The following is a 14,402-nucleotide window of genomic DNA, read 5'->3' as shown; positions in this document are numbered from 1 at the left end:
ACCTGTTTATTCACTTTGCTCATTGGTCTGGGCTGGGCTGTAGTTGTGGGTGCTGTTTGGTCTGGCAGTCTGATGTTTCCTCCGCCCTCATCTTCCCCTTCCCGCGACGAGCCTAGTTTAAAGCCCGCCGGAGGAGGTCCACCAACCTAGAAGAGAACACACACTTACTGTTAGGGGAAAGGTGGAGCGCATCCCATCCCAGCGTGTCTCTCGTCGTAATGTGCTGGTCATGGCTGAGGAAGCCAAAGCCCTCCTCACTTGATGTCTAGTTGGCAGCCAGTATCAAGTGGAGTGTCCCAGGAGTTGGTCCTGGGGCTAGTTTAGTTCAATGGCCTCATCAACAACCTGGAAAATGGCATAGAGTACACCCTGAGCAAGTTAGCAGATGACACCAAGCTAGGGAGAGTAGTAGATATGCTGGAGGGTAGGGCTAGGATTCAGAGTGACCTACACAATTGGAGGATTGGGCCAAAAGAAGTCTCCTGAGGTTTAATAAGGACAAGTGCAAAGCCCTGCACTTAGGACGGAATAATCCCATGCACCAATACAGGCTGAGGGCTGACTGGTTGGGCAGCAGCTCTGCAGAAATGAACCTGGGGGTTACAGTGACCAATAAGCTGAATATAAGCCAACAGTGTGCCCAGGTTGCAAAGAAGGCTAACAGCATACTGGGCTGCATTGTTAGGTGTGTTACCAGCAGGTCCAGGGAAGTGACTATTCCCCTCTATTCAGCACCGGTGAGGCCACATCTGGAGTAGTGTGTTCAGTTTTGGGCCACCACTACAGAAAGGATGTGGAAAGATTGGAGAAAGTCCAGCGGAGAGCAACAAAAATGTTTCAGGGTCTGAGGAACTTGACTTATGAGAAGATGAGGGAATGGAGGTTATTTAGTTTGGAGAAGAGAAGACTGAGGGGATTTAATAGCAGCCTTCAACTACCTGAAGGGAGGTTTGAAAGATTATGGAGCTGGACTGTTCTCAGTGGTGGCAGATGACAGAACAAGGAGCAATGGTCTCAAGCTGCAGCAAGGGCAGTTTAGGCTAGATATTAGGAAAATTTTTCTCACTAGGAGGGTAGTAAAACACTGGAACCAGTTACTGAGAGAGGTTGTGGTTTTTATAACCTTTCATCCTTGGAGGTTTTCAAGACCTGGCTAGACAAAGCTTTTCCTGGGATGATCTAATTTTCTATGATTCTAATGAATACCTATGATGTTATTCACACTGCTTAGTAAATGATGTAAGGTTTATATTTATTAATCAATTATATCAAGAATTGTTAAAATTATTCTGAAAAACTATGATATGCTTATATGTATATATTTACAACAAGAACACTTCTTCTTTAGCACCTTCTTGTTAAGAGTTATTAAAGCAGTTTACCAATATTAGCAAAATGGTGATAAAGCTTCAGTGTGAGCAAACTGATGGCTACTGTATTTGGAAAGCCTGGAGCTCTCATTTTTACATTGATACTCTAGTTCATGCTCAGATTCCCAGTGTATTCTTAAATCCACAGGCATTTCTGAAATGTCTCAAGCACTAGAGTTATTATCATTACCTGAGCAATAATTCTCCAGAGATCTGTCCCTGCTAGCAGTTTCCATGCCAGTTTGATTGGTGCCACTTTGCTAAAGGCAAAGTCGCATGGGTCTGAAAAACCCTAATAAGAAAATCAGAAAGCACAGCAGTGACAGGTTTGCTGGAGGTTTATGGCTATAATTTAGCAGCATTTAATGAAAAGCAAAAATTCAGTTGAAACCTTGCGGAGCATGGCCTGGAGTTACTGCAGTGAGGCTGGAAATCCAAGTCTCAAAGGCAGCTGAATAGCAATAGGAAACTATGCCAGCTTGTTTCCTGGCAAGTCCCAAACACTGATCTTTCCCCGGAAACAATTGGCGTTCAGAGCAAAGAGTACAATTTTATTTAGCTTAGTTGCTGTGGTTGTGTGAGATAAGGGCCTGCAGGGATCCACAAACAGTGCCAAAACACACTTGTTTCCTTCTGAGTTTTGTTGGGGCAGCAAGCAGGAAGTCAGCTGTGTCTGTCACTGACTATGTTGGGTTTCTTGTTGGAAAGATTGCCATCTTATTCTCTTGGTAAATGGACTCCATTAGAGTTTAAGTAGTTATTTTAGGCCAAGGTTTCAGGTCTTTGTTTCTCTAAGGTTTTCCTGAATCTTCCTTGTTCCTTGGTCTCTGAGTGTGTTTTGAAGCCAAGCTCACCAAAATTTAAGCCCTGGGTCTCCTAAAATGGCACCATGCTTGTGATAGGTGAGTATGTTCAGTAGCTTTCCTGGCCCAGAAAAGGGCACAGTCCCAATCCAGGGCTGCTGAATGGAGTTCCACCCATATCTTCACACAACATCATTCTTTGGATTTAGTCTCTGGACCAGATTAGTTCAGGGAAGAAGCCTTCCTTCATATCCCTTCTAGCAGCTCAGCAGTGAAGATGTGGCCAAATGAATCCTATCATTCATGCAGTTTCTATGGTTTAGTATTCAACATATCTTCAACCATACTCCTTGTCTTGCATCTCTGGCTTCTGGGATTGCAAAGTGATTTCCCATCCACATATTACCTAAGCCCTAGATGGCTTGTCTTCCAAGATCAGACAGGTTAAAGCACATTCAATCCAGTATAGCTACAGGGGACTATCTATGTGGCCTTTGTTCTGTTATTCCCTAGACTTAGCCCCTTAGATCTAAAATTACTTGCTCAGCCTATAGAGTGGCAAGTAATGCAGGAAGTGCTTGTCAGAGAAATATTACTTAACCTAATGACTCTGGTTCTTGGAAATGATCTTCTGTATGAATTACATGCCACTTCCCATAGTCTTACCAGAGTGCCTTGATTTGGTGGAAGGAATGGAGTGCAAATGGGGTGTGGCTGTATTGCCATAATGAGATAACACAGGGTGTTTTTGCAGTTTGTGGTACTTGGGGCATGGCTGTCATCCTTGGATCTCTTGAGTGCATTTTAACAACTGTTGCAGCAACAAGACACTGACTGTCTTTACTCCTCTGCTTTACCTGTGGCATTTCAGGTGTCTTTGGGCACAATGCCTTGTAATTGTGCAACAGAGATGATTATGTAGTTTTGGAAAAGATTAGACAAGGACTTGTACGGGACGGTTGGAATAGGAATGAACCTGCCTTAAGCAGGGGGTTGGACTAGATGACCTCTAGAGGTCCCATCCATCCCTGCTTTTTTATGATTCTGTGAAAGTGGCTACACTTCTACAGAAAATCTTGAATTGATGCCCCAAAATACATACTCAAACTTACAGTGTAAGACTAGATTGTAGTCTCAAGCAGCCACCCTTACTGCCATAAGTAATCAGGTAATCATGAGTTATCATTGTAAACAACAACTTCTGCCTCTCAATATACCAGTACATGTAGATGACACCAAGGGGGAGTAGTAGATATGCTGGAAGGTAGGGCTAGGATTCAGCGAGATCTCAACAAGTTGGAGGATTGAACCAAAAGAAATCTCATGAGGTTCAATAAGGACAATGCAAAATATTGCACTTAGGACGGAACAATCTCATGCAGTGGTACAGGCCCGGGAAGCAGCAGCTCTGCAGAAAAGGAGCTGGGAGTTATAGCGGGCAAATAGGTTGCATATGAGCCAACAATGTGCCCTTGTTGCAAAGAAGGCTAACAGCGTACTGGGCTGCATTGGTAGGTTTGTTACCAGCAGGTCCAGGGAAGTGTTTATTCCCCTCTATTCAGCACTTATGAGGCCACATCTGGAGTACTGTCCCCTAATTTTCTGTGATTCTAAGAAATGAGTTTGGTAAGTATCTAGGTGTCCAGTTCAGTGAACCATGGTTAGTTTGGTATATTATGGTCTTTTTACTCCAAGGGGGAATTTTTTTGCACTATATAATTATTGTATACACCCTGGCACCGTATAATTATTTCACAAACTTGTTTTGCTTCACTAGAAAGCCAGGCTTGATTTGGGTTTACAGAATCTCTGTTTTCTCCCCTGCAATGCATTATCCCTTTCATAACTGTACCTGCAATTTACTGAAGGGCACAGATGTTTCTGTTGTTAATGTGTTTTACTTAATAAAAAAGCCATCAGCTTATTTAAATATTAACAAAGAAAAGCTCATTTAAAAGCTTCATGAATACAGAGAAAAGTAATAGACAAGAAACCTCAGACCTCCCGAGCCTGTGTCTATTGATGATCTTATTTGATATCCATTGTGATGCTTAAACCTGCATATAGTGCAGTTAACATTTTGAAAGTAGTTAATCTCTAATGGATCTTGTCAGTGATGATTGACAAGCAATTATAGCTCTATGGCCCATCAAAACAAATGTCTTAGACCTCCCTAGGCAACCAAGGTTTTCTCTGTGTGTGTGTGTGTGTGTGCGCGCACGCACGCACTTGCTTCACACATGATTTGACTGTTCATTTATTCCACCATCAGAAATTAGCATAGCTCAGCATGGTAACAAACAGGAAACAATCAGCACGGCTGCATTGGCTCAGAGTTTATACTCTTGGGACAGACAATCTTGTAATAATATAAAAAACTATGAATCCAGACAAGATGGAAGTGATGTGATATAGAGACCACCTGACTGGAGGGGACTGGGACACTTATCATTGATGGATTCAGTTTCTCCTTGTTACTCAGGTTTGCAGTTTTGGGATGCTCTTCAGGATGCTCTGCTGCACCTGAATCTTCAAGTGGCAGCTGTGCCTTTCATTAATTCATAGTTTCATAGTTGGTAGGGTCAGAAGGGACCTGAGCAGATCATCAAGTCTGACCCCCTGCCATGGCAGGAAAGAGTACTGGGGTTAAACGACCCCAGCAAGGTGTTCATCCAGCCTCCTTTTGAAGACCCCCAGGGTAGGAGCGAGTACCACTTCCCTTGGAAGTTGGTCCCAGATCCCAGCTGCCCTGACTGTGAAGTAGCGCCTCCTGATATCTAGTCTGAATCTACCCTCTGCCAGTTTGTGACTGTTATTTCTTGTCACTCCTGGTAGTGCTTGGGGATCAGGGACTCCCCCAGTGCCTGCTGGTTCCTCCTGACCCGTTTGTAAACAGCCACTAGATCCCCCCTCAGCCTTCTCTTGGGGAGGCTGAACAGGTTCAGGTCCCGTAGCCTCTCTTCATAGGGCCTACCCTGATCATACGAGTGGCCCTCCTCTGGACCCTCTCCATGTTGTCCACATCCCTCTTGAAGTGCGGCGCCCAGGGCTGGACGCAGTACTCCAGCTGTGGCCTGACCAGTGTCGCATAGAGGAGGGGATCACCTCCCTGGACCTGCTCGAGATGCATCTGTGGATGCATGACAAGGTGTGGTTGGCCTTCCTGACTGCCTCCCCACACTGCCGGCCCATGTTCATTTTGGCATCAATAATGACTCCAAGATCCTTTTCTGCCTCTGCACTGACAAGAAGGGAGTTCCCCAGCCTGTAGGTATGCTGCTGGTTCTTCCTCCCCAGGCGTAGCACCGTGCACTTGTCAGTGTTGAAACCCATGTTGTTCTCATCCACCCAACCTGTAACCTGTCTAGGTCTGATTGCAGCCTATTCCTACCTTCTGGCATGCCCACTTCTCCCCACATCTTAGTGTTGTCTGCGAATTTGAACGGTGCTTTTTAACTCCTCGTCCAAGTTGCTGATGAAAATGTTGAACAGTGTGGGACCGAGGACTGAGCCCTGGGGGACCCCACTGCCCACATCCCTCCAGGTCGAAAATGACCCATCCCCCACCACCCTCTGGGTGCGGCCCTCCAGCCAGTTGGTGACCCATTTGACTGTGTAGGTCTCGACACCACAGTCCCCCAGTTTTTTAATGAGAATGGGGTGAGAGACAGTGTCGAAGGCCTTCCTAAAGTCCAGAAAGACTGTGTCCACTGCTTTCCCTGCATCTAAGGATTTGGTGACCTGGTCGTAGAAGGCCACCAGGTTGGTCTAATGAACCCGTGTTGGTTACCCCTAAGCATAATGTCCCTTGCTGGCCTCTAGTGGACATGCACCAGGATAACTCTCTCAGAAAGCTTACCCAGGACTGGCCTATAGTTTCCACCAGTTCCAGCTGGTGAGAAGGCTGTGGCTGTCTTTTTCAGACTGTGATCTGACCACCATAATCCATGCCTTCTTAACCTCAAGGCTAGACTGCTGCAGTGCACTACACAGGGGTGCCCTTGAAATCCATTGGGAAGTTCCAGCTGGTGCAGAATGTGGCAGCCCATCTTCTGATGGGGTTGAGTCACCAGGAGCACGTAACTCTAGGCTTCCAGCATCTACAGTGGCTCACAGCAGCTGTCTGGGCACAACTGAAGGTGCTAGTTTTGACCTATAAAGCCCTAAACAGCCTGGGCCCTACATACCTGTTGCTTTTTACATCCTTTCATGATTCCTAAGGTCACCCAAGAGCAACCTTTTATGAGTTCCATCAGTATGCCAAGTCTGCTTGACAAAATATATGGGAAGTCATTCTCAGCAGTTGCTCCTCAGCCCTGAAGTGCCTTCCCTCTTTTGAGGCTCACCAGAGCCTGAGCCTGGACATCTTTCAAAAGCACAGCAAGACTTTGATTTAGGCAGGCATTTAGCAACCAAGGCTAAGCTGAAATTTTATTTAATGGGTTTCTGCTTTATTTTGTTATTTTATGTATTTCACTTGCCCTGTGAAATTGTTCTTTTTCTCTTGCTGTAAACGGCTTTTGTTGGGAAGGGTGGCATATAAATCACATTTATAAATAATATATGACTGTGGGCAAATCTGACTGTGGGGAGTGGAGTTGGTTAGAAATTTTCCAGTGAGATAATTCTGGTTCATCAAACCTGAAGTGTATCATTTGAAACATTTCAGGGTTGATGAACTGGCACTGAATCCAAGGCAGGACCCTGCCAAATCCTGCCGGGATTTCTGGTACCTCTGCCCCAGGGCTGCAGAGAAACCCCAACATTATGGGCTAGCATTCAGATCTGAGGCTTCAATCATGCTCATGCAGAGAGAGTTTAAATTAGCTATCTGTGAAAATAATACATTGAGTTTCTGTGTGTGACTCTTGAGGATCCCTGTTATTGTAACAGCCTGTTGTATACAGTGTCTGAAGGAGCTCTGTTTCCTCTCATGTGGCAGAAATCTGTGGTTTTGATGCTGAAGTCTCTTGTTCATTCCTAGCTAGTGATCATAGTGTCCTTATGGATGCGATTATGGTGCACTGCATAAATCAGATACTACTTCTTCCATTACACTGGCATGATGCTTCACTACACCTCTCTGCTCCTCTTGTTCACAGACCAACCTCCAGGCCATCATCTCATCCGAGAGGCAGGTCATGCTGCTGATGAATTCCATTGATGAGGCCCTGGTAGAGGTTGCCAAAGTGGAGGAGACCTTGCAGATACATGACAAACTGCTAGGGAGTCTGAAGCAGCAGATGGATCACATCCAGCAGGAGAACTTCTTGTTGCACCGGATTGAGTCCAACCAGGAGAAGCTGATGGGCGAGATCCTCTTCCTCACAGTAAGTGGAGGCATGTAGGACTGACCAAGTCCCACTGAGGTGGAAAGATTGTCATCTCTCTGCACTGCACTTCCAGGCCATCTGGCCTAAAAATGAAGGGCCCAAGGCAGTTGTTAAAATGCTGGGGTAGACTGTATGCAGAGGGCGTATCATGCCCGGAAATATATTCCCTGAACATAGATTATGTTTGACTTGTAAATGTTTATCTGTGTCCTGCTGCTGAACAGGGGGCAGGAAGGAGCACAGAAAGGTGCACGAGGTTACAACCATGGCAACTGTTTTGTTGGTCATGACCCAGATAGCAAATGCTGTTCTTGGGCATATCAACATTAACAACATTAACCTTTTCATTGCCTTAGAACATGTGGTACAATTACCATTGATCAGAGTCATATTGATATTACTATGTTTGCCTGAAACTCCTCTGATTCCTCACCATCAATGTCCAAAATTGTGTCATTTCCTTTCCTACGAATTAGTGTCAGTCACTTAGACATGAAAGAACTCTGACTTGGTTTCCTCACTGCTGATGGTGCTGATGGAGCCTGCACTGTGTAACAATCCTGGGGATACCAGCTTTGGAGTAGGGAGTGTAGCTTTATTTTATGTTTGTACCTTACAGAGCATTAACTCCTGGCTGTGCAAGAATAACAGATAGAAACAATATGGTGACTTAGAAATCCTGCTGCTACTGGCCAGGATCACATGTGGGTTATGCTTTGTTTTTCTTTGCTGAATTTCATTTTTGAAGGGAAATGGTAGCATGGTGCAACTGACTGAAAATACGAGCTGGCAGTTTAATGTAGCATTATGCAATTTAAAATACCACTGGTGTCCAGCCAAGCTCCACTAGTCCTCATCCATATGGGACACCAGATAGGGAGGTGGGTTGAGGGAGGTAGCATATTTGAAATCATGCTTTTCATTTTTCTTAGAGTAACCTGGACCTTAATGAGGAGCACTGCCAGGTCCTGCGCCAGGGGGACCTCTCTAGCCCCAGAAAAGTCGAGGTTTGCATTGCGGCAGTGGAAGCATTGTCCAGCTGCATGAATGTTCAGATACAGCCTGGTGAGTAGCAGTGGAAACTCGCAGCTGCTGTTTTTCCATTAACAGCACCAACGGAATGGTTTAGACAAGGATGATCCTGTCTTGAACTGAGGGTTGGAGTAGCTGACCTCTTGAGGCACCTTCCCACTCTAATTTTCTATGACTCTATGATTTATATTAGCCACCTGCATTGCGCACACATTGTAGCACGTACCACCCCATAAGGTCCTCCTTCAAACCAGGGCCTTTTGGAGGTAGCATTTCCCAAGATTAACTCAAAGGCTCCATCAGCAGCCCTCTGTGCTGACTGAGGCAAAGCAGCAAAACAGAAGTAACCTGTGAATTCTGGCAATTAGCCATTAGTAAAGTTCAGGAAGGACCGAGGAGTCTATGATCCTAGAGGCATTCTTCAAGACATTTAACCTTCTTTTTCCTCAGTTTCTTAGATGTAAACTTGGGTACAGGGCATGGACCCCCTACATCTTGACTCAAGCTTGTTGCTTCATTTGATCAAACTTTTCTCCCCGGCACCCATCTGAAATACCATTCGGTCACAGAAGGCTTGTTCACTTTCATTATACAATGGGAGCAATATGTATGCTGTTCTTCTCCTTAAATTGATACTTACTAGGAAACACAAACCCCAAAACTTTCCTATCCACTCCAGATTTGATTTCTACCTTGTTATTACCATAGACCATAATAGAGAAGTAGGGCTGGATGACTTCCCTAAGTCATCTAGGCCAATCCCCTGCCTGAGGCAGGATCATCCCTAGCTGAACCATCCTATACAAATCCACAATCTAACCTCTTAGTAAAACTACAGTCACCCCTGACTGTGGTAAACCCTAACCTGAGACCCCAGGTAGAGGACCACACCCCTCACTACATAAAACAGTCTCTCTTTTGCCATTTCTAGTGTGGTATACTGTCTTCCGGAGTGGTGCTGTCCTCAGGACTCAGGGTGTGAACTGCTGCTGCTTGTGCTTCTACTCTTCCTCCTCCTCCTCCTCCTTCTTCTATACCACATTTGACCATTTTGTTACACATTCTTGTACTCATTTACTGTACTTTGCGAGATCTTTCATTGTCCATGTGCCTTCAAGTAGCAGACATTGCAGCAGGTGTTGCATAGTCTGAGGCTCTGTGCTTCAGCCAAAGATAGTTGAAGGAATGATATCATCCCACTTCTTTATTAGTTCCTTGGAGCATCCAACTCCAGTACCTGAATGGTTGAGACAGCTACCTTTGCTGCAGTTTGTCAGCCCCTGGTGGCAAGTAGTCAGCTTCTGGAATGTCCATTTTTTTGCTGTCAGGTATTTTCTTCAGCCTGTTGTTCTACATCTGTAGTCATGTCTCCTTGGGCATGGCATCAAGAGGTTGGGTGCTAGTGCGGAAGATCCTCCATGACTTCAGATGTTTGTGTGCTGCAGGATGGTTGTACATTTTCAGTGTGAGATCCTCTTTGCTAAGAAAACAATGTCCCTGGAGTGGTATATATCTATAAAACTCTTTCTCCCTTTCACATGCTTAAAAGTACAGGGGAAAACTTGTTATCTGGGGGATCAAATTACATGCAAAAATACCCTTTTGGTGACATGCTGGTGGTTAACTTACCAAGGCCTTCAAGATCAGCAGCAGCCAGACCTCTGAGGGATCAGGAAAGTAAATGTAGCCCCCTCTGCATTTTTGTGGGAAAAAAGGAATCGGTACAGATGGACTGTATTGCTATAGGTCATAGAATTACACAGCTAATGGCTAGCCTGCTTGTTGTCTGCAGGGGTAGGAAAAACTCTTGTAAACACTTCCTGCCTGGCTTAGTCCCTCTGGCCTGGTGCAGTGACCAGCCCATTCAGTATTAATATCTGCACAGGCTTGGGTTAAACTTTTGTTCTCCTTTCTCCACATGAGTGGGAAGAGAGCAAAGCCAGGGTCATCTCTATTCTGGCCACTAAACTGCTCTGTGCTGAAGGAAGAAATTTAGCAGAAGGTTGCACGTAGAAACTACAGACCACTGAGTTAGCCTGGTATGTTTATCTGAATGTGGGAGCATCATTGTCTTCCTTTAACATGCAGATCCCATGGGCCTCATTTCAAAATCACATGTGTGCTATGATGTGCCTAATTTAGTCATGAAAGCACATTGAAGACACTCAGAAATTGAACACGTTAATATGAAAATGAGACACTAGATACATAAGTTCATACTTATTTTTTAAACCTGGGCCCTACATTTGTTCCTTGGGTATTGCAATGCTTATTTTGCTTCTCTTGTCTTTGGATCATGGTGTTTCTTTAAAAGAGTATGCTGTTGAGAGCTGTCATATTTGTTACCTTGCTGATTAATGTGTGTCTTTGTGCTTGGCACTCTATATACAGTCTTTTGTTGTGGTTGCTTTCTCTTGTCTTTCAAGGTTACCGGAAGCTGCAAGCTGTAGCTGAGCAGTTGATCATGTTTGAAACACTGAAGCAGAACTTTGAAAACAGTTTCATCAGCCATATTACTAGCATCTTTGAACAGCAGGTAGGTGAACATATTGTAAACATGTAAAGCAACGAATATTCTGGCAACACGGTATTAGTGGTATAATTGCTGCCCTATTGTAGCATGGAAAAAGTCGAAAAAACCTGCTTCCAGTCCATGCCATCTATATACACACACACAAACAAGCCTACTTTTCATTGGTTTGTTCCCCAGGTACCCTTGCACACATGGTGTTAATCTGGAAAGCAGACTTTCCATACCAGCATTTTTTGCACAGTTAAAAATTGTAGGCCTAAAAGGCATGTTTAAAATGATTAATATTTCCTCCTTTTTATATTAAACATGCAATTTTGTTTATCCCATAGGATCCTAAATTTACTAGAAAACTGCTGAAATGATATCAAAGAGGGAAGGGACTGAAATATGCAGAAATGAAGACAAAAAGGGATTTTACCTTAATTGTTTTTTGTTAACAATTGTTTACCTCCCATGCCTAATAAACAGCTGGGAGAAAGAATGTCTTGTTTGACAGAACCACAATATTTTTGTACCTTGGCATATGGTTTGAGAGTCCTGATATTGCAAAATTAAAAATTAAAGGGAAAAAACAGTTTTGAGAAGAGAGAGCTTTTTGGCTTTTGCATATAAGGAAAAGAAAGCACAAAAACAAATTTTAAAAGTTCTTTGCAGTTCACCTTTAAACATATAAGTATAATTTAGGAGAGGATGCAGTTAGTTAGAAATTGACAAACCAAAGGATTTTAAAAGCAAACAGGTTAGGAGAGCATAGAAATCAGTTCAGGGTTTTTTTTTTCTTTAGGCTTTTACTTGAATTCCATTCTAATTAGCACCAAAATACACTGACTGTTTTCTTCTGATTATGCTCTGTGAAAGATTAAAAGTAGTCCTTGACATGTCTGACACTTTGCTGGTGAATGCTGTCTGGAATAAACCTGGGCCCTGATTCTTCTCCCTCTCAGATTTTATGCCTCTCTGACTGTGTTGACTTCAGTGGATTTATTCTGCAGCTGCTGTCAGATGAGTAATTGTCAGATTCCTGGTCAAATATTGGTGCTTTCATCAAATGAATTCTGATCTGGCTATCTTACTGCAGGAAAAAAACCTGTCTTAATTAAAGTTATGTCACTGCTCAGTGACCAGTCCCCACTTCCCTTGACTTTTTTGTGACTCATCACACACATATTGTATGTATTTCAGTTTGGAATGAATAATATAGTTTATTATTAAAATAGCCCTTTGTTTGCCGATGTAACAGACTGCTAATGTGGGCTCACCAGATTGGCTTGAGATACTTACTTACCCTGGGCTAGAAACAGTGCCAGTGAACTCTGAGTGACCCCAAGAGTGGAGCAATGACCCCTGGGAGCTGCCTCTGCTGCTGAGCCTCTGCCACTGACTCCTCCAGAGGGGAATCAGTCCTGTCCCTTATTCTACAGCTGATTGTCATTGGGTGGAGTCCCTGAGCTTTGTGCTTGGGTCATGCTGATTGCTGTAGGAGCCTACTCTGTTGCTTGCCTTTTTGGTTGCCATGGAGGGTTGCCCTTCAGGCTCTTTGTGGGGTTGGGGTTTGATACAGTTTGGTTGCTGCAGACCAGAAGAGCTTAACCTGTTGCAGTCTGTCACTTATTGGGAAGCCTGTTGGAGCTGCTGGGAGTGAGCACCTTGCTTCCTTGTGGTAGCATCTCAGCAGTGGCTGAAAGCTGCCAGTCACCCTACCTGTGGTTCCTGAGTCAAGGGTTGACTAATGCATTCTGGTTTGTTTTGTGTTTCTGGTTATGCCATATGAGTTCACTTGTAAATAACCTTTCCTATTATTCTTGTTTTGTAAATAAAGTGTAAATAGTTAAATCAGTTAAGTGTTAGACCTTCTTGGGACCACAGGCTGTTCTGTGGGGAGCAGGGGCCAGTTGGAAAGTAAATTGGTGTTGGCCGGAAGCCCTGCCCCACTCTCACTGCACCATCCCTGATATTGGGCAGAGGTGGCAACTATAGGGCCGTCACCTGGGTTACACCAAAACCCCATTTTCCTCCATTCATTTCTTTTTTGGAAATGGTGAGGCCCAACAGTAATCCTTCCGGATCTCCTCCTCCCAAAATATCACCTTAACAGAGCGGAGAAGCGTCTTTGTGGTAGCTACCCTGAGCCACAGTCTTGCAAGTAGAATGGAATGGTTGGGCCTTTGCATCTGCAGAGATCCGTTTACATGATCTAAGCCAGTGGTGCTCCACATAGCTCCCCAGGGGTCTGAAAAAATGGCAGCAGGGAAGCAGTAGCAGCATTCATTGCTTCCAGAGCAGTGTCAATTCATTTTCCACCCACTCCTCCAATGTTAAATTTCCGGACCCTTAGGGAGCCCCAAGGTCTGGTTGACACGGTCCCATGAGTCAGATCATGCATGCTCCATAGTCAGATCTGGTGTGCAGGGTTGGGTTAGTGCACAAGGTTCCCATGTACCTAGATCTGGTACATGGATTTGTGCTGGATCACATCCACAGGCCAACCCTATGCACCACTCCCCTGCGGACTGGCCCCTGGTATGTGGGATCCAGTCCATGGACCAGCTCTGTGCCAATCCTCTGACATGTGGAGTTTTAGAGGTTGAGCACCATGGATCTAGGTCAGGGGTGGACAAAAAGGTGGATGTGGCCATCAGCCAGGCTCCATTTACCAGCAGCCCTGGCCCCTCTTGTTGCAGCTGGTTTCCATGGAGATCCCAGAAATGGTGGGGCCATGACAGTGCAGGCCCAGGGTTTCCACAGAGACCAGACCCAGCAGAACTGGTAGGGCAAGTGAGTAGTGGATCACAGCTCTGCCCCAGCTCCAAACCATGTTGTCACTGCTGCAAGATCCCAGCCCTGGATCTGAAGCAGCTCCCCGCCCAGTCACATGCCCTGCCAGTACTGCTGGGGCCAGCCTCCATTGAAACCCTGGCCCTACACTGTCATGGCCCTGCCACTCCTGGGGTCTTCGTGGAAATCAGCTGCAGCAACACGGTCAGGAGCTGCTGGGAAATGGAGTCAGCTGCAGGTCCAGTCTGGTCCATGGGCCAGACTTTGCCTGCCCCTGATCTAGGCCCTTTTAAGTTTAGGCTGAATTTAAATATAATATTAATCAACTTTCCTGACTCCCCCTCAGTGATCCTGCATCCTCATGTGGCCTGTCAGTTTTGTTTCCCACTGGTGATTGGCCAATATGTGGGTGATTCCCCACATATTGCTGATGTCTCAGCTTATGGCATGAGGTCGGCTCCATTCCCACATTTGGATGCAATGTGGAGTTCTATATGACGGGCTAGGGGCAGATGTTCAAAAAGCCTGAGCCTGAATTGCTTCAGTCTTTCCAGGT

The 14,402-nt window shown here is 45.0% G+C and overlaps 1 protein-coding gene across 4 annotated transcripts in view; it reads left to right on the top strand.

The window, feature by feature from the left end:
* LOC109313661 (exocyst complex component 1-like) overlaps positions 1 to 14,402 on the top strand; it is a 64,158-nt gene that overhangs the window by 22,743 nt on the left and 27,013 nt on the right. For all 4 annotated transcript variants that reach the window (XM_019540327.1, XM_019540328.1, XM_019540326.1 and 1 more), the window contains 3 exons: positions 7,276 to 7,503; positions 8,439 to 8,571; positions 10,965 to 11,074. In XM_019540327.1, the coding sequence (XP_019395872.1) occupies positions 7,276 to 7,503; positions 8,439 to 8,571; positions 10,965 to 11,074 (471 nt within the window). The remainder of the gene's footprint in view (positions 1 to 7,275; positions 7,504 to 8,438; positions 8,572 to 10,964; positions 11,075 to 14,402) is intronic.

This window comes from Crocodylus porosus, unplaced genomic scaffold (genome assembly GCF_001723895.1).
Source record: "Crocodylus porosus isolate Cpor-Errol unplaced genomic scaffold, CroPor_comp1, whole genome shotgun sequence".
In the NCBI taxonomy this organism is placed as follows: Eukaryota; Metazoa; Chordata; order Crocodylia; family Crocodylidae; genus Crocodylus; species Crocodylus porosus.
The sequence above is the reverse complement of the archived record's forward strand: the minus strand, read 5'-3'. Positions and strand labels throughout refer to the sequence as shown.